Here is a 20,363-nt window from a genome sequence, read left to right on the forward strand (position 1 = left end):
AGGGTCCGCTGAGGGGGAGAGGGGGGGAGGGGGGGGGGGGGGGGGGCGGGGAGAGGAAAAAAAAAAAAGCTGATTTAAATAATAATGCCACGTGAATAAAGAGTGATTTATTGTAACAAGGAGACATAGTAGCTTTGCTGTTCATTAAATTGGTTGACCAAAGCCAAGTCACCAGCAAACATAGAGCATGACTGTCACCACAGTTTCAAAGAGGGTGGAACGGGAGCTTGGAGAAGCAAAATTTGAAGATAAAACATGGTGAAGTCAAAAAGTTTGGTGCTCTTCTGATGAAAGCAACCAAATTGGAACTAATCTGGACACTCAAAACCCCAGATCTCCATACAAAACAGTCATTTATGGAGTTAAACAGCCAATTTCTTATAGTGCATCTCTAAGAGTAAGGAGCTTAATTGAAATTTCAATGGGAAAAAAACCCACCCAAAATCTAAACCACACATCCCTGCAAAAGATAACAAACAGCACTGTTGCTTTTCACAGTTAGGTTGCCCCTGTTTAAGGTTTTCCCATTAGTGGAGGATTGGAATATGATACAGAGCCAATATTTTGTAGACTGACAGCTCAGGGCAGTGAGAACCACTATTATTATCCTCATTTCACAGAGCAGAAAACCAAGGAATTATAAGCCCAAGGCAAAAAAAGTATTTAGATTGTTGGGGATCGCGAGACATCCAAATGCACATTAGGAAACAATGTTTAGTTGGATTTGGGCATAAGGGTCTTGCCCAAGATTCTGTTACAGATCACAGCACCTAAGTCTGGACTGTCTTGCATTTCTTTTGGCCTTTCTCCTTACGGTCATCATTAAAGTATTACAAAATATTAAATTATCTGTAATATATATGCTACCTTGCCAGGTTGGTTTTTGTTTGCACCTCTAGGTAGTAGAAGAAAACAGAGCATTTCTCTCCAAGTTTGGTTTTCTTTTGAGGTGTTAAGACATGCAATTCTGAAAGTTAAATGCACATGAGACTTACTGAATCCTCTTGTCTTTCAGCTCTCCCCTGCTCCTCCTCTTCTCACCCCCGTTAGCACCAGCAGGTATGGATACCTTGTGTTCCTGGAAGGGCTGCACCTCTCCCCGACATGCCCAGGACTTGCACCTGTCCTGCTCATGCAGTGGAAAGAGCAGGTGAACTGAATTTCCACCAGAAGAAAGAAGCCCACTATGCCTGCAGGGGCCCTCAGGTATTTGTTGGTAGGCGCTGACAAACACATCCCAATTGTTCACATTATTAGAGAGCAAATGCATGTGGCTGCATGCACATAGGCATCTCCTCTTTGTGAACTTGTTGTCAACTTCCATCTTGAAGGTAATGAGAACAACTCCTCCCAGACCTCTCCAGAGAAAAGACTGAGTAGCTTGGATGGACAATACCTGTTGTTCAAAGAAACCATTCCCTGCTGTTGTTATATTTTTATCCTCATGTCACTATTAACATGAAAACGCAGGCTGAACATCTTCATTTATAAGAGCAAATGATTCTAATTTAGCCTTCTCAAGGGAAACCAGAAACAGTTGCCCCTTTTCTGCCTCCTGCCCGGTGGCTTACTTCCACCTGAACAAGCACCTCTATTAATAGCTAACACTTGGAAATGTGAAGTCCCAAATCTGCTCTCATTTCTTACAACTACTCAATGGACAATGGATTAAACAGCCTGTTTGGTCATTTCAAGGATTCTCAAGCTTACTAGAGAAGAAAAAGATCTCTGTACAAATGTGTGCACATGTTCATAAACGAGCTGGTTACCCATCCTTTTACGTAGGATTTCTCAGGTCTGGTCTGTCCACATTTCGTACAAAATAAACTTTCTGAATTAGGGATGCAATTTTCTTGCTCTCTCAAATAAATCACCATTCTCAACCAAGAATAAAGTGATCTGTGTGCTTTGGCAATTTCCTTAAAATCTCACGTTATGGTCAGGTATCAGATGTCAGTACACTAACATGTGAAAGCCACCATCTTAGATTGAGGGCATCAAGGACTGATGCAGCAGCAGTGCCCAGGGTTTCCATCTCTGCTCTGCAACGAACTGCAGAGTCACTGTCTCATGCTGATTTTGGTGATACCTGACCCAGTGAAGACAATGTCTTCCAACTCTTTCCTGCCAGAGCTCCTCACAGGCAGTGCCAGCTACAGCTATGGCAGTTGGACCAAGGCAGATCACACATGGGCTGCTGGAAACATCAGTCAGAGATGAAAGTGTCTCATACAGTGCTCTCCCAAAGAAGAGGGCAAGCCATCCCCATGTTAGCATCGTATCGCTTGCTCTGTTCTGGAGCATGAGGATGCCTGTTCCCTGCAGCCAATGGTAGAGAGTGAACAAAGCAGCTTGTGAGGTCTGGGAAAGACAATCCCTCCTTTCTCAGGCTCCCTCAGCCAAGAGGGACTGGAGGCCACACGCGACTCCTCACTCCTCCCCTCCTGTGTTCTGTGAATGGGAAGGGATTTTTACCAATCTTTTTTTCCATCCTAATTAAAAGAGAATCATGGCTTGAAAGGAAAGCCATGCAGTCTGGACTCAGTTCACTGACTGCTGCAATCCTGTTCAAAGGTGTGAGTCCAGGTCTGCAGGATCTCTGGAGCAAGAGCTCATATCTTTGATTTAACATCCACAGGCAGCAGATTTAAACTGTACTGATCGTCAGAAGAGGAAGTGTAGGACTTTGGTCACAGAAGAAAGCAGACAGCACGGCAAGGATGTTTGTACCTCCAGTTGGTTGGGAACTGCTGGAAGCAGCAATCCAAGGTGGACCATTTAGTCACAGTGATGAGGGCCACCTCTGTTTTCAGCTCCAACAGCAATAGGGACTGGATGACCCAGGTTCACTTCCCTTCCCTAATCACTAACTCTGCTACCATGAGGGCCTGCTTCTGCCACGCTTTGACTAGAAACTCGGGAAACTTACCCAAGAATGGCATTAAGTCTGGCAGACGCGTACTTGCTGTAAGCCAGAGGGGAGGCGTTTTGTGTCAGCCACTGCCCAGTCATGGGGCTCTCACATCTTCTGGGGCAACTCCTGCAGCTCTTGCACTCATTTCAATCCCCACTGCAGCAGCAACAGCAGATGCAGATCACTGTTTTCACTGCACAGCGCTCTGTTTCTGTGCCAGCTGTAATTACACCCACAACCACCTTCTACATATGCTTCCTTGCAACTCAGGACAGGACAAATTCAATAAAAGACGACATAGTAATACGTTGCATTTAGTTTAGTGTGAGGGCAAATAAAACAAAAATAGAGTGGTAAGTTCGGTATTTTTTTTCCTCAAAATGAAAGTTTTATCTTTAAGAAACAAACTCCAAACCCTCCACAGTCCAGTTACATCTTACAGGTGGCACTCAACAGCTGGAATTTATAGGACTGCTGCTAAAAGTTAACTTGCAAATGTATTTTTAATTTATGCAGGGAGAATGTTAGGTACCTTGAGAGCAAAATAGTTCTATTATTACCATTGATCTGTGAGCAACTGCATCCTCAAGTCTATAACATGAGCTTAACACCCAAGACCAGAGCAGAGACAATGAAACTGACCTTATATGAACACAATGCATTAGTTTCAAGGTCTTGAAGTTAATGTAATTATGTCCCCACCTATCTCACCCAGCACAAGTTCCTGAAGAGTTTAGAATACGTCTAAACCTTTTGCACTGTAAAGACTTTTTTCTGTCATATATTTTATTAAATAAAAATTGATGTGTTATGACAGCTGAGAACAGAAAAAACAGTGGGAACAAAGGCTCTCCATATAGAAAGTTTAAAAAAATTAAGCCAAGATTTGAAACAAAAACACGTACGTACAATAACAAGTTACAAAAACCGACAGCAAAAGTAAAGCAGTAAGAGCAAAAACCTGTTTTATCTGGGAATCCTGAAGGCTGGAATGCAGCAATATCCACAGAGGTACAAGTAAGTTTTGAGAGAAGGTATCAGAGTCTGGTAAGGTGAAGGTCCTACCTATATTAAGCTCTGCATGGGACTTCATGAGAAGACCAAAGAACACGAGGATATAAGGAGCAATCCTTACCCAGTAGGAGGAGCTCAACATTTCAAAAAGCACCTGAGCAGGTGACTTACTCAACACAAAAAGTCAATTTATTGTTTCTTTGTTTTGATTAGAGAGTTATTGCTAGGAACAACAGTACCATGATCCTCAAAAAGAAACTGAGGTAGCTGTCTTGTATCTAATAAAATCATAGGCAAAAAGAAAAGGGCATATAAATATTTTGTTCAAAATTCTTCAACAAAGTACAAGCAAAGATAGCCAGAAAGGAACACAGAATTAATCCTGCTCATGTCAAAGACATTAAGGCCACAGAATAGCGCCAATGAATTTTAGCTTCCCTTTCTCTTCCTTTGCTATTTTGAGGTACACAGATAACTGGTTTCTCAGTCACTTTCTCTGGAGAGATATGTTAAATGCTTTACAATGGTTAAGATTACTTTGCCAAATAGTTCAGATATAAAATGAATGGAAACTAGGAGCATCTACAAGTCTTTCTTGGCTAAAAAAAGTACGACTTACATTACGGAATTTTTTTCTCTTCATTCCCCAGACCAGAAAATGAGCATTTTCCTTAACAACTCAGAAGAAATGAGGTGTGACAAGTGCACATGAATATCACATTTACTAAAATTTCAGAACTATTCTGTATTATTGTCTATAACACTCCTGAACATTCTTTTCAAATGCAGCAAAACATTTATCAAGTAAAAATAATTTAAAATCCCTTTGTTACCTAAACTTTTGCTAATCAAAAGGCAGTACTATAACTTGAAACCAATAATTGAGTCAATTTTTCATTCTCCTGTTTGCATGAAGCTGGATATAAGCACTGGAAAAAAATACTTAAGATGGGCATGTAAGGTAGGACTCGACAAACCTCTCCACCCCCTCATCTCACACCTCCCTGCACCCGCTAGCATTCCTCTACACAGGTCTTTTGGAAAAAGACAGTCAGAAGCAGCAAAGAGGTGGATGCACTATTTCCATACAACCTGCTGAAGCCTGTATGTGAAACAGCTTATTGTAGGGAACAATGAAAGACAGAAAGAAAAAAAACAAAGGCTTGGTTATTTTCTTTTTAAAATTAAACCCAGGAAGTATTAAAAAATTACTTTATTGAGGTTTTTCTTCATGCTCTCTCATCCTTCCAACCTCAGTCATATCATGCATATTAGAGTTCAAATTGGCTTGGTTTTCCACTTGAAATGGCAACGCAGAATGCCAACTCAGTTAAAGGTCTGTTAGGCTTTTTTAATTGCTTGAAAAGGTAGTCATCTCTTTTTCTCTATTTCTTTAATATGCTGAAATGTTTTGGGCTTTTAGGTTTTTTTCCCAATTGGGAAGGCAGAGGAGGGCAGATGAGAAGAGGGTGGAGAACAGCATACTATTCTTTATTGGGAAAAGGCTTTTAGCAACAACTGAGATAGGAAGGATTACAAAAGAGTTGTTCTTAATTCCTGAATATCTTGCATCATAAGAAGGGGTAAAACATTTGTGCCATACAGACTTGACAGAATAGTTTACATTTTATGAACTCAAATTATGAAGACTGTGTATGTGCAGGTACACATTTAAAAGCAGAATTGTTGAACAACTGAAAACGAATCAAGCACATCCATTCACAACAGTTTCTTTTGTTCTTTACCAAAAAAAAATATTAAAAACTCTAAATCTTTACATTAGGAAGGACTGCAAAGGTAGCAGGTCTATCCCATCAAGACTAAAGCCAAAAGCTGCCAAACTCTACAATTTATACCACCTCCTAGTGTTAAGAAATAATCTGAATGCTTTAATGTAATTAAAATTTGTTTGAACAAATCTCAGTATATATATTAGATAACAGAATGATGCAAATTCCTAAGTATGTGCAAGGAATCAGTTGAAAAATATTCTCCGCTAAACTACAGATGCTGGATTACTTTGGTGTGTGGAAGGTGAGCAGTACTGCCTGCCAATTACTTGCTTGTGAGCCTAGCTGTGAGTAAGGCTCCATCCTAGGTGATTTGGATAAATGTTCCGGAGAACATTATACAGCATTTTCTGCCAGAAAGAAGGCCAGAAAACTCTTGGCACCATGAGAATGAACACAAAACAGACACTTCATGGACAAATACTTGCAAAGACCATAAAATCATCCTAAATGGTGTAAGTTACTTTTGCACCAGAGACAAATGCATGCAGTCTGGAGAGACAGCCATCTGTGTTCCCAAGACACTTCCATTAAGAGCGATAGTAGTTCTATGGCAGAAATATAAACACACTCAGCAGTGAATAATGATTTTAAGAAATCTGGTAAGATAGACTGAAGAACTTCACCTATTACAACTGCAGTCATACAGCTTCTGTTTATATTGTCCATCCAATGGAAGCAAGATATTTAATATTCCTCTATGAATATAAGCACCATTAAACATGGTAGGTTTCTTGAGACAAATACTCTGCCACTGTTTTCCCCACTACAACACCACTATCTACCTTTGGGCACATTTTGCTACCAGCACAATTAGGGAGTGAAAGAAAGGATCTCCCTCAAAGAACAACCTCACTTCATCCACAGAACTAAAAGTGGTATTCCTGGAACATTTCTTTCTGGGCACTCTTTATCCACACAAAGGAAAAAAAAAAGCCACCCTTTGCCATATTTTACAGTAAGCAAATTAATAATCTGAGGAAAGAAAAAAAGCAGCAACTTTCACAGACTACACTCACTGCATGTAGTAAATTGTCATTTTCAAGGCACCAGATGCGCAATAAAGGAGACAGGTTAAAGGAAACAAAAACCATTTGGTTACTTCTTGCCCAGCGAGTATTACAAAAGCTGTGCAATTTGCAAGAGGTATTTGTTAAGCAGAACAATTACTCCAAGATGTAGTATCCATCACCTACCTTGTAGAAGGGCTCCATTTCTCTTGAAAAAGGTGCTTGCTGGCCAAATGGGTGGACCTGATGTGCTAGAGGTAATAAGAAATAAGTGTAAAGAAGATCTCATTTACATTAATCAATTATAAATTACTATTTGCATTAATTCCATTTTGGTTTAAAGCTAATGTAACGTTATGGCATTTTGCGTTCAAGCAAGGGTTTACAATTTCACGTTAAAAATAGGTTAATTTGATTCAAGATTCACTTTCTCTTCACATTCACTCCTCAGCAAAGCACACGCCCACACTCTCTTAGAGGAAGAGAGAAAAAAGCAATTTGGAATAAATAATAAAAACCCCCTCAAATCAATGTCAAAAATATTTACTGAATTCTCAGTACAGCAACATATACGCCTTTTCCCAAAGCCATCTGCTAAAAACCCAAATGCTTTATGGCTTCTACTCAGCCGTAACAACCCCGGCTAACACATCAACCCAGAAAAGCCTTGGCCAGACACCGGGCGGCTTCTGTGCTTCCACCAGAGCGCTTCGCCCACCAAACCCGCTCACACGCAGAGGTCACCTGCCGCATCAGAGAAGACACAGCTCAACGAGCTGTCCCGCGAGCACCAGCACTAGCGAAGCTCGGCCTCCGCTGCGCGCGCCTGCTTGGTGACCCTGACGGTTCCCGCGAGACCCCCGGCAGGGTGGCGGCCACGGCCGGCCCTGGGGCACCTGCCGCCCGCGAGCGCCCGCCTGCCCCAAAGCCCTTCCCCGAACTCGGGCCACCGCCAGCTCCCTCTTTCGCTTCGCCTCCTGCTCGCGCAGAGGCTGCCCGAAGAGAACGGCCTCCGACAGGCCTCTCCTGTGACAAGCGTGGCTGCAGGCGAAGAACGGATTCAAACTCAGGAAAGGGAAGAGGAGGAAGAGGAGGCAAGATCGGGATGATCCTCTAAACCTTGTTTCCTTCGCTGCCTCGGAGCGGCCCCACGGTGCTGCGGGCAACAGGACTGTGGAGCACCCGCTCCAACAACCCGCGGTGTCGGCGGGTCGGAGAAGCGGGGAGGCTGTGAGGAAGGGCCTTACGGCCGCCCGCGCCCCCCCTCTCCCGCAAAGGCACCGGAGCACCGCGGCACCCACACCACCACACCAGAACAGCTCTCCTTCCTGCGGCGGCTGCCCCGCAGCCGCGTCCGTCGGCAGAAGGACCAAACTTCCCGGACATAAAAGCCAACCTTGCTCTTTTCTTAACAGCGCAGAGGACCGTCGGCCACGTGCACCCCTCCTTCCACCAGGGCACAGCTTGCCCTCCCCGGGGAAATCCACAGGCGGTGCTGCCCAGAGCCAGCGTGCCACCGCTGCTGCTGCTCTTGCTGCGTGGGGAGTCCTCGCCAGGGGAGGCACTACCTGTAGGAGTTCACTGGTCGCATCCGAGGGCTGAGGCACAGCAAGTATTTTAAAAGCACAGTACCATGGGGAAATACCTAAAAACATGGAAAAGATTTGTAGCAGTGCTGTCAAGGCAGGTGGAAGAGACAGATTGCCAGGGGGGTCGTTCCTGTAGTCATGAAACATGTTTCAGAGCCCTCTAAAGCTTGAAGACAACCATAGGTATTTTAATGTACTCAGCTTTTATTGACATTAGTATCACGATGGCATGAAACTATGCCATCAATATATAAATAACTGCCCTATGCCCAAATTCAAGCACAAATTAAAAGCAAGGGACTAAATATCCTTCGCTAAGATTACTGTAAGGCACTCTGCTTTTTTAAGGTAATCCAGCTTCCTCTTTGGATGCAAATCGTGAACCAAGCCCCACACGCCATTTCTGTTCAAAGTTACTTTTGTCTCCTCTTGAGTTGACTACCGCTACGCAAAATGCAATGAAATGAAAACAGATGTTGTCTATTACATTGACAGCATTAGCAAAGTTCTGATAAAATGCCATATATAAAAAAACACACTGCTTTCACAATTATTCTGCAGAGACTCTTGTGCTAACGTATAAAAACTTCACTGTGTTAAAATACAGACTGTAAAAGGATCCAAAGCAATTACATGAGTAATAAAAGCCTTCAATACTCCTGAACAAAAAGGGGAGTTGAGAGAGAGAGAGAGCGCAAAATGGCCAAAAAGAAGTTAAGTAGGTCTACATTTGTAAGTGCTGGAGTGTGCTGGGGCATGCGCTCATCTGAATACACACGCTCACTTCATAGGGCTTAATGTAACCAATTGTTTGCATTCCTTATAGTAAGCGCCAGCTCTTCAAGTGTAGCTCCTCAACTCACATGAAGGTCAAGAGCGGTTGAGGGCATTCACACTCCTGTAGGACAGGCTCACAGTTTTATAGCGCATCAGAGTCCAGGATAATCTCTGGGACAGGACCCATCAAACTACAAGTGGAAACCCATAGCGTAGTCTTCATACTGTACATATTTGCCACAGAAATCAGAAATCACAGCATGGCAACTATATACCTTTCAAAACCCCAAGAAAAAAATGGTGAAATTCTGAAATGAAGCCATAGAAAAAATTTACTCCCAGGCTGACGTATGCCTGTATGTGGGTGGAAGAGGGTTAAAGAGAAGAGAGGGAAAAGCATATATATTTGAATAGACAAAATGTCTCCACTAGAGAAACAAAGCCATAGTGATTTATCTTATTTTCCAACTTGAAAAAAGGCCCAAGGCTCTCATAAAAAACTCCATTTGATTCAGCACAAACCCACATGAACTGAAAAAATTAACTGTGCCTTCCCAGGGAAGGAAGCTAAGGAATTCAGGCATGTAAATAATGTACCGCAGCAACTGGTCAAGCCCTTCAAACAACAAACTTCTGTGTTTGCAGGGCTTTGCTGAAGTTTAGCTATGTCTGATCTGTGTTGGATAAATTCTCTTTCTGTTCCCAAACTTTTGCACTTGAAGTCTCAGATGGTATTAATTATTAAAACATACTTCAAGTTGAGAAATGACAGAGTTAAACTATCTCTCACTTTAAAGTGTTCAAAAGCTGCTTCCTCCCTGTTCCACATTAAGAAACCATTTGAAGAAGTTCATTCTTCTGAAGACCATCTATAATAAAATATTTGGTCCATCCCAGGTGTTTTTTCAAACAAATTGTTTCTTCAGTGTAGTCTGTAAGCTACTGGAGAAAAGTGGCTGGTTGTCCTATAGAAGCAACAGCATATTCCATATTTAGGCAAAATAAAAATGCAAAATCTGGTTTTAGAATTTCCTTTTATAATCAGTACATGCTGTAAGATTAATATTTATGCAATTAGCATTATCGATGGCAGAGTTTTTCCCCAAACTTATGAACTAAACAAACTGACTAAAGTAACATTTAATTTCTAATAAATCCCCACACACCTACTAGAAGAAAAGCAGTAACTAGTTTGAACTCTTATATCAGTGCAAAGAAACTTGTGGCCTAACACATTTTCATTATGCACAGGTTTGGACTGACTTAACTCCCACCACAGGGCACTTGGCAGGGGGGCAGGGAAAGATGGACTTGGATCAATCATAAAGACCTGAGATTTCAAATTAACAACTTGAAAGAACATGAATTAGCATAGTTTATGGCCAAGACGACATGTGAAACACCAGCAGTTACCTGTCAAGGACTGTTGGTTTGATTTGCAGAAAATATTGTCGTTACAAGCAAAGGGCTATCCAAGCTGCAACAGTGTCTGTAGCAAACGCATAAAACAGGATCCAGGGGTGCAAGTTCATGTCCGTCCAGTGCAGAATCCACCTCTCTCTGAAGCACAGTCATTGTCACTGCAGCATCCATGCACCACCACAGGGAGCAAATGAAGTATTCACACGCTTGCTGAAAACCAGCAGCTGAGAGAACTGACGACTAACAGTGTTTAACCCGTGAGCATCTGCTTGTGTGAAATGAGATAAATGGAGCTAGGAGCCACCCCTGATCAAACCCAACCCTTCCCGGGAATTCACTATCGATTTTTAACAACGAGTGGAACTCGATTTCCACTCAAGGCAAGCGATATACTGTTTCTCCTCTGATGACACAACCAGTAGGAAACTTCGTCACGCTGTAGGGCCCTAGGCATGGGAAGCTGCCTGACCAAGAGCTAGCAGGGATTTTTCTGAGGGCAGGCTTTTCCATAGGAAAATGTTGCTTTGCTGAAATCTAAAACATTCCATGCGAATGTGTTGATTTGGATACCACTTGTGCTGGAAACCAGGCCGATGTGAAGGCTGGCTGGCCAGCCAGTGAGGGTTCGTGGCAGCCGGCCAGCCCAACCAGGAGCTCCCAGGGCATACAGAAGCAATAACGCATGTGAGCCCCCCCCGCTTCAATATTTCTACCAAAATGTAAGCCACGGATTTATAAAAATCTTTAAAAGGTGCATAGGCTTCAAAAGACTTAAAAAAGGAAATACAAATCCTTTGTCTTCTGGAATTCACATTAGAGCAAGGAGACTGCAGTTCTTAAAGCCAAGCACTCAAAAAAAGCCAGGGTATGAATTCTCTCTCACAGTTGCAGTATTTCACAACTATGCCAAAAACTCTCACAGGCCTCTTTGTCAGAGAGGCCTGATTAGTAGATTTAAAAACACCAAACAACTAAAAATTCAAAACAAATTCAATTGTGTGGTACTACACACCACAATTAATGGATGATGAAAACACAGAAGAAAGGCAATAAATATAGGCCAATGACTGTGTTACCAAATATGTCCAGAGGGTGATGGTAAACAGGAGGACAAAGAAAGGGGGAAAAAAAAACAAAAAAGGCACCCCCCCCCCCCCCAAACACACAAGTCAAAGGCCCCTGAAGCTAAGAGCCAGAAGAAGGAAGGCTCAGGCAGGGAAGATGCTCCACACATAGCTCAGCCCACCACAGCCAAGAGGTGGTGGGCTCAGCTGCTGGGGCATAGCTGGTGCCAAAGTACACCCTGGCTCTCGGGAAAGCTTAGAGGAGAGGGCAAGACAGCTCGGTAAGGGATAGAACCATGAACGGGGTCAGCTGCAAGCTAACAAGCAGTTGCACACAGTATACCCAACACAGAGCCTGCAGTAAGCAAACAGCTGCTAGACCAAAAACAAACAGGCTGCAGTGACACAGAAGACCCCTCTCTAGCCCTTACTCGTGGCAAAAATGATGAGCACAAGCCAAAGAAGATCGACTGAAGCGCCTCTGCATGCAGCTCAGCCCATGGAGTTTGCAAAAAGGTGTGGCAGGAAGAAATACAACTCTTCCCCTCCTGACGAGCACAGTAAGTTCCCAGTAATGCAGAACGAGTGGACAGGAGAGCACCCAGTTCACTGCGATCACCACCCTTTGCCCTGGGGTCGATGGCAGTTATCAGGTCAGCAATACAACTGAAAATTCCCAGGAGCAGAAGCTGCAGCTGCCAGATGAACGGAAGGCAGGCATCGCTGTACCCTCGCTGCAAGTAATCCATTACCAACCACCCACAGCACAAAATACTTCACTGCAACTCTCACCTACACCTCTGATGAACAGTGAACTGAAGGAAATATCAAGGACACCAAACCTAGAAACAACAAACCATTTTGTCAAAGAGCATCTTGTAGGTATAGAAACCCACCTCCGAAAGTTTCTGAAAAGCAACTAAACCACAATTATTCTTATGTTCAAGCTGCTGAGATAACAATAGCTGTAGATGCCTTTATCTGGCTGGAGCCCATGAAACCCTGTATCCAGTGGCAGGAGGGAAGGATGCTCCTGACAAGTACATTCAGCTCCTGATGCAAGCTGGACTCAAGACTGCTACCATAAGGTATATAAATGGATGTCCAAATAAGCTGGAAAATCATAATTTTTACCATTCCTTGAGAAGTAAATTTAGGATGGGGTGGTAAGTGAGAAAAAACTTTTAAACAGTATACTTCTGTGGGAATACAGCATCCCTTGATGCTGAAAGATGCATAGTACTTCATTACGGCAGTCACCCTGTGTAAGGCATGAGAAATATTCATCACTACAGCAACAAGCAGCCTTCTTGGCTCCCACGCTACACAAAGACGGTCTGCAGAGCGGCTGTTGGATGGCACGGGAGGAGGTCACTCGGTCCCAAAGCACACAGCCACAAGCTTGCAGAGTGAACATGGGACAGACGGCATCTCGTTCTGGTTGAGGACTCCTGTAACGCTTGTCAGCTCTTCACTGCTTGCACAGCAGAGCTCAGATCCTTCTATTGCCATATCAGCTCAGTCTTCTACACTCAACTTTAATGCCATTACTGGACAGGGGCTAACAAGACTATTGCACTGCAAAGAGGGGTTAATGCTCTGCACCTGGGTACATAACCATAGTTCTATTAAAGAATTTATCACTCCCATTAAGAATTTTGAGCAATACAGAAGTATTTAGATACTGCCGCACCTCTAACACGTGCGATTTGTTAACATGGAAAAAAAATTTATAATCCCTGCCAGCAGCTTGCTGGCAGTTAATATCACAATTAGCAATCACCTAGCAACAGGCAAGGAAGCTTCCTTTCCAATCAAAGGGAAAAAACCTCTACTAACCTAGGCTAATGACAATACATTAAAAAATATCTAGAAGGTACGTGTTAAGGTATTTCCTGATTTTAATGAAAACTGATTACTTCAGAGATTTTAAATACATAAACCCATTACTCCATCTTCTCGAATTTTCCAGAACTGACAAAACATTATTCTTAAAGCGATTTATGAATTCACAACACTAATTTTTAATTTATGAAGGCTGATCTAATATTCTGGTAATGCTTCTCTTTCCTCTGCAATTCCCTCTTTTATTGTCTCTCAGTATCTCTCACTTACTGCCACATGTGAGATTGAGACTTTAAGCTCCTAGATGGTGTCTTTCCTGGTTTCTCTAGGGTGTCTAACACATTTTTGAGCAAATAATAAAATTTTGATCTCTTGCACACTCTAAATGAGTTTTCTATATGACACGACTGCCAGAGGGATTATATCTAAATTTTTATTAAAGACAAAAGAAAAGTTGCTTGGGAAAGCTATTCACGAACAAAATGCCTGAAAATAAAATTTAATGGTAGTTTTTGAAGGATGAAGTGGAAAGTTAGCCAAATCTTTACATTTTCCAAATAGCCAAAGCCATTCTCCTGCCACTATCTCCACTTAAAATAAGTAATTAAGCAAGAAAACAGAGAGAGAGAGAGGGACAGAAAGAAAAAAAAACCTGGGATAAAAAAATCTTCTCAAATTTTCAGAATTTGGGATAAAAAGGGTAATTCCTGATTTCAAAAAAAACCCACATGGTCGTGTGTCTTTTGGAGCCCATCAATGACTCTGCTGTGGTGCTCAAAAGACTCCTCTCACTGCTGACATGATACATGAAGCTGCCTTGTCCCCTTGGTGAGACTCCGTAGCCTTCAGCCAGAATTTTGGTCTTTGCCAAGAGCTGAATATACATGCACAACAGAGGATTTGTTCTTTAAATAAATAAAACCATCATAATTTCTAGAGAGTTGTTTAAGAGATGGCTATTTGAGGTATGCCAGCCACAGTGCAAAATGCAAATTTCTCACTAATCCATGTTTAAATATTTTAACACATTTATTGTGAACACATGTGCTGGTTTTGGCTGGGATACAGTTAATTTTCTTCATAGTAGCTAGTATGGGGCTATGTTTTGGATTTGTGCTGGAAACGGTGTTGATAATACAAGGATGTTTTCATTACTGCTGAGCAGTGCTGACACAGAGTCAAGGCATTTTCTGCTTCTTGCACCACCCCACCAGCGAGCAGGCTGGGGGTGCACAAGAAGTTGGGAGGGGACACAGCCGGGACAGCTGACCCCAACTGACCACAGGGGTATTCCAGACCATAGGACGTCATGCTCAGCATATAAAGCTGGGGGGAGAAGAAGGAAGCGGGGGATGTTCGGAGTAAGTAAGCATTATGAGTGATGGAGCCCTGGTTTCCTGTAGATGGCTGAACACCTGCCTGCCAATGGGAAGCGGTGAATGAATTCCTTGTTTTCCTTTGCTTGCATGCATGGCTTTTGCTTTACCTATTAAACTGCCTTTACCTCAAGCCATGAGTTTTCTCACTTTTACCCTTCTGATTCTCTCCCCCATCCCACCAGAGGGGAGCGAGCAAAGCAGCTGTGTGGTGCTTAGTTGCCAGTTGGGGTTAAACCCAACACATTCTAATTCTAGGCTGAATACTGAAATAGAAAAAAGTCCAGATATATTTGAAAAGTCATGGTGAGACAACTGTCACATGTTACTTTTAATTAAAAAAGATTTGTCTCCATTGGGAATTGGGAGATACTGGCTATCAGCCTCCAGTTCTAATTTTGCCTCTACCACTGAATCACACAGTAACTTCAGGCAAGTCATTTCATCCTTTCTGTCTCAGTTTTTTTTTTTTTCTTCTTTTGTGTTAAAAACAGAAATACGTTCTTATCGACATAGTCTACATAACTCTGGGAGGAAAAAGGAATTGTTAAGTAACAACACAATAGGTAAGGGAATAGTCTTTTGAAGTGCATGTAGTTAAAGAAGGAACAACACAGCTCACTTCTAGTGCATGGGTTGTTATTTGTTCCCGCTTTCCTTATTTTGAAGCAAGGAAAAACACTGCAGGTTACTTCACATGCTGTAGTCCTGTGTTGCTCCTTATTTCACAACTGCTATTAAATGGTTCCTAGACTATCTATCACTGGATGAAAAGCTGGTGGTTGTCAGGCTGGGGAAACTTCACAGTTATCTAAACTTGCTCATGTGCTACGGAGCGTGCCTGCGCCAGCTCATGCAGGCATGGCAGGTCGGTCCCCTGAAGCCCAGATGAATAGAAAATCCCATTTACGGACAGCCATTGGCCTCTGAGACCACAGAGGACCACGGCCTCTTTTGGGCTGTAGCAGCATCAAACGCTGACCTGGCCAGTGGGGAGAAGCTTGATTCTCTTATGTTCCACAAGATCAGAACTGGAGCACTCCAGTTTTCTGAAGATAGCCTTCGTTTGTTGCAAAACAAGTGATGGGGAAGAAGAGGTTCATTTCTGTTTTGGTTTTACTTGATTAGAATTGCACTGGAAGGAAAAAAGTCTTTAATCTCAGATTCCAGAAAATAAATGACTCCTAACAATTTGCCTATATCTAGGCTCACCTTCATTTTCAATTTCATGTAATGAGTCTGCTCTGATATTTAATGCTACAGCACAGACAAGGCTCTAGAGAATTTCCATGCCGACCACCTGAGCAACCAAACCACAGTGGACCCGCAGAGCTGCCAACCAGGCACAACACTGTAAAGCTCTACTAAAAGAAGCATTTCTCCCAAATTGAAACTGATTAAATTTTTAAAAAGCCCAAGGTCACCCAACTGACTTCTGTTATTCCAGTCCCGAATTCTCCGTTTATTATTTTTGCAGAACTTCAAACAGCTTTGCTGATAGACCTGCCTGGATTTCATAAATACTTTCTATATGAGGCTCCCACTCACCTTGCTAACCATGGCTTAACCATGGCCTGTCAGTCAATTGGACTTGAGATTAACCAAACACACATCTCTGCTAGAATGGCTTGTCACCCATTACTGAGAATATGCCGCTTGTTAATTTTAAAGACACTAACGTACCTTGAACATGCACAAATTATAAACATGTGCATATGCAAAAGGGCAAATCTGATCTGCAGTGCAACAGAAATAGATGGGAAAAAGAAAGGGGAGGCCTTTAAGTCCCCCTCCAAATGCTTCACATTGCTTGCTGAAATTCTTGCTTGTCCAGTGTGGTGCGATTCCCCATTTCACCAATTTAAGTACTAAGGAAACTCAAAACTAAGCATGACCCACAGGCTGCTGCCAGCATGAACTCCCCCTCCACCACCTGCTCAAAGCCAAGGCGCTTACCAGCTGAAATTTTCCATACTTGGTCTTTCTCATTAATCTTGAATGAATGTGGTTCAGATGATTCAGAACTAATCTGGCTTCTGGAATTACAGCAGCAGAGGACAAAACGAATGTTTAACCTCTCCCCTGGAACATCTAACCTCTCCCAGATGCTGAGGGTATTTTTCCCTGGAAAGCTTAACGTGCTTATAGGCTCTGCAGCACTGCTGCAGAGGAGTGTGCAGAGATTTGCAGCCACTAGGCCATACACCAAAACATTTGCTGCACATGTCAGAATATCACATAAAAATGTGAGTCCTGCATTCAATGGTCACACTCTTATCCCCCAAAAGATCAGTGCCTGAGGATCATACTGCACAGCGTGTAAGGTGCTCAAAAGTTGAATGACAGACAGTTGTTCTGGTTTCAGCTGGGACAGAGTTAATTTTCTTCCTAGTAGCTGGTACAGTGCTGTGTTTTGGATTTAGTATGAGAATAATGTTGGTAACACACTGATGTTTTAGTTGTTGCTAAGTAGTGCTTGTCCTAAGTCAAGGACTTTTCAGTTTCCCATGCTCTGCCAGGTGCACAAGAAGCTGGGAGGGAGCATGGCCAGGACAGCTGACCCGAACTAGCCAAAGGGATATTCCATACCATAGGACATCATGCTCAGGATATAAACGGGGGGAGTTGGCTGGGAGGGGTGGATCGCTGCTTGGGGAACTGGCTGGGCATCAGTCACAAAGTGGCGAGCAATTGCATCATGCATCACTTGTTTTTCTTCCTGGGTTTTATTTCCCTCTCTTTTTGTTATCTTCCTTTTCATTACTATTATTACTATTATTATGATATTTTATTTCAATTATTAAACCATTCTTGGCTCAACCCACGAGTTTTACTTTTTTTTTTTTCCCGATTCTCCTCCCAATCCCACCATGGGGGGATGAGGGGAGTGAGTGGCTGCATGGTGCTTAGTTGCCAGCTGGGCTTAAACCACAACAATAGTTTGTGGGAGCTTCTATCTCCAGTGCAAAAGTTTAATGCATAAATATCAAGTTATCCTTGAAGATACATCTTTAGAAATAAATTGCTAAGGCATAAAAAATTGAGTATCAAAATTTGTCAGTTTTCACTCATTCACATTCCTGTGATTACTCAGTTTGAAGCACTCAGAGCTGTATTTTAGAGATGGGGGAAGAGACAGACCAACACACACACACGAAACTACAGCACCTAACACTGGGCTGTTTCACCTTGCAGTCTGGGTCTACAGATGTAACAAAAGAGGGAAGAGAATACAGTATTTTTTGTGTTAGGAAGCATTGTAGAGACATCACCTAGATCAGTCCTCCCACCCACAGAGCTATAGAGATACCATTTCCATTCACAGAAAGGGAAACATACACACAGAGATAACAACGTACCTCCAGAAGTCCCAGTAACCCACGGCAGATCAGGACCAGCCCCTAGACACCCCACTTCTCAGCTCCAGGCCCCTGCTGACAACCCACACTGCCATCGTATTTGGGCTCCTCTTCACTGACTGACATTAGTTGCACCTACAAGAGTTCAGTGTTTCTCCTGAACGGATCCCAAATGCCTTAGGTTGTATGCAGGGGAAGTTAAAAGCAGAATTATAATATGCCCTCCACTGGACAGTAAATTTAAAGCAATTGGCACAAGTTTGACTAAATTCTATGCTATCAGCCCAATCAATCAGGAGAAGATGGGAATTTTCCATTTATTCCAGAAAAGTCTTCAACTCAACAAAGCCTCAAATTCAAGGGGCAGAGCAGATGAGACCTCACAGGTATTTACACTGCAGAAGTCTCTTCCCTCTTTACAGCCTTTGCCAAAATGAAGAAGTCCCACTGAACTGTGGTTGGGAACTGCATGTGACCTGTACTTCTCTGGTCTCCAGAACAAGAGCACTCCTAGTTATTTTTACAGTAGCAATAACCACAGCACCCAACTCCCGGTATCTTCTACTTAACATTTTCAAAGCAGAGCTATGAAATAATGAATTTCACACCTTCTGCAAATCTAACTGTAAACAAATACTCAGAGGACTTCATTTTGACTCATTTTTAAATTATCTTTAGCCACTTTCATCTTAGCAGAAAAATAAACCTCCTACCTGTAATGGGAAATAAAATTCAGTGTGCATCTTTATCCCTAATCCTTACCTCTCCAAACAGCTGTTCAGCCTGTTGAGAATACTAACATTGTACTTAGTAATATTCTAATAATTCTCTCAAGTTACAATATTACCTGCACGAATGAAGGAACTCACTCAGGAAAAGAAAAGCTGACCTTCACATAATTTACAGCGAGAAGTCACCCTTCTACCTTTAAGCCAGCGATTCCTCATACGACTGATGAAGCTGTATCTCTACCAAGAAGGAGACTACTCTTCCAGGAACTGTCTAACAGCATTGTTATTTCAACAAATCTCAGCTTCCCTGGTGGAATCCACGATGTGGTCTAAGTTTTCCACTGTTTGCTGCTTCTCCTCAGCTGTTGGTGCAGAAATTGGACGTGACTCAGTAAGACAGGGCTTAAACACTCTGCTCTTCACTTTGGAATTCATAGCAGGAAGCAGAGGTGTAGAAGTGAAGGCTGTACGAAGGAAGGTGAAGGTGGGCAGGCAATTGCTTTTGTGATGAGATACTGGTTTCTACACTTCTGCTTTATCCGCTGTGACTTCATGCGGGGAAGGTTGAAAAAAGTCGTTATGAACACGAAAAAAAGTCACAAAAAGTTGCAAATATCTAAGTTTACTGTTTCTGCATGGCATATCTAAGCAGCAGTTAGGTAACAACCTTGTGCCAAAACACAGAAGCCTAGAGATAGAGTTTAGGCCATTCACTCGCTCTTGATAAAGCTCAAGAAAGTTAAAGAATAAAACCAAATATGACAATTGAGCAATCCTCTGTGCCCCTCGCTGAACAGCTCTGGTTTAACAGCCAGTGGAGGAGATCACAAGCTCTCTCCTCGACAAACCAAGAGGTTCTGGGAGGTCCATCTGCTGGTGGGCAACACCAAAACCAGAGGTATTTCACTAATGGAGACCACAATCTTTGTGGGCACCAAAAGTTGCTGCTAAGGGTAGGCATGGTTATCTGTCAGATACTGTGTAATTCTCCTGCCAGTTGTATCAGTATCTGCCACGCGGTTGCAAAAAATCCTCATTAGTATTAACTAGCAAAAATATGTTCATGAGTGTATGTGCACTCTCACTCTCTCTCTGTAATTAATCCCTGGAGTAAAGCTGTTCCTTGGATCACCTCAAATATAGAAAATCAATGAGTTAGATTACAGGAAACAATTAATTATGGTTCACTGGTGTTTAGAAAGAGACACTGACACCCTGACATCCCCAGATAGCATTTGAGCCCTCTAAAGCAGCAAATCACAGAAAGTAACAAACTATGCTTTTCAAACATCAGATGACCTCAAGCTTGCTCATTCTAGTGAAATGATACTAATCAGTCATAAAATGAATGGGACGTAACCTTTTAAACATTAAAGAGGCAATTAATTTATAGCGCATCCGTTTACTACAACCAATTAAGCAGAAATATTTTCTTCATGTGTTAATGTAACTTCTGACAAATCATGGGGGGG

The 20,363-nt window shown here is 42.5% G+C and overlaps 1 protein-coding gene across 5 annotated transcripts in view; it reads right to left on the bottom strand.

Moving 5' to 3' along the window:
- The window catches only part of FOXN3 (forkhead box N3), a 179,619-nt gene that overhangs the window by 70,741 nt on the left and 88,515 nt on the right, over window positions 1–20,363 (bottom strand). For all 5 annotated transcript variants that reach the window (XM_010583813.1, XM_010583817.1, XM_010583816.1 and 2 more), the window contains exon 4: window positions 6,915–6,979. In XM_010583813.1, coding sequence (XP_010582115.1) covers window positions 6,915–6,979 — 65 coding nt within the window. The remainder of the gene's footprint in view (window positions 1–6,914; window positions 6,980–20,363) is intronic.

This window comes from Haliaeetus leucocephalus, unplaced genomic scaffold, assembly GCF_000737465.1.
Source record: "Haliaeetus leucocephalus isolate CR32 unplaced genomic scaffold, Haliaeetus_leucocephalus-4.0 Scaffold932, whole genome shotgun sequence".
Lineage (NCBI taxonomy): Eukaryota > Metazoa > Chordata > Aves > Accipitriformes > Accipitridae > Haliaeetus > Haliaeetus leucocephalus.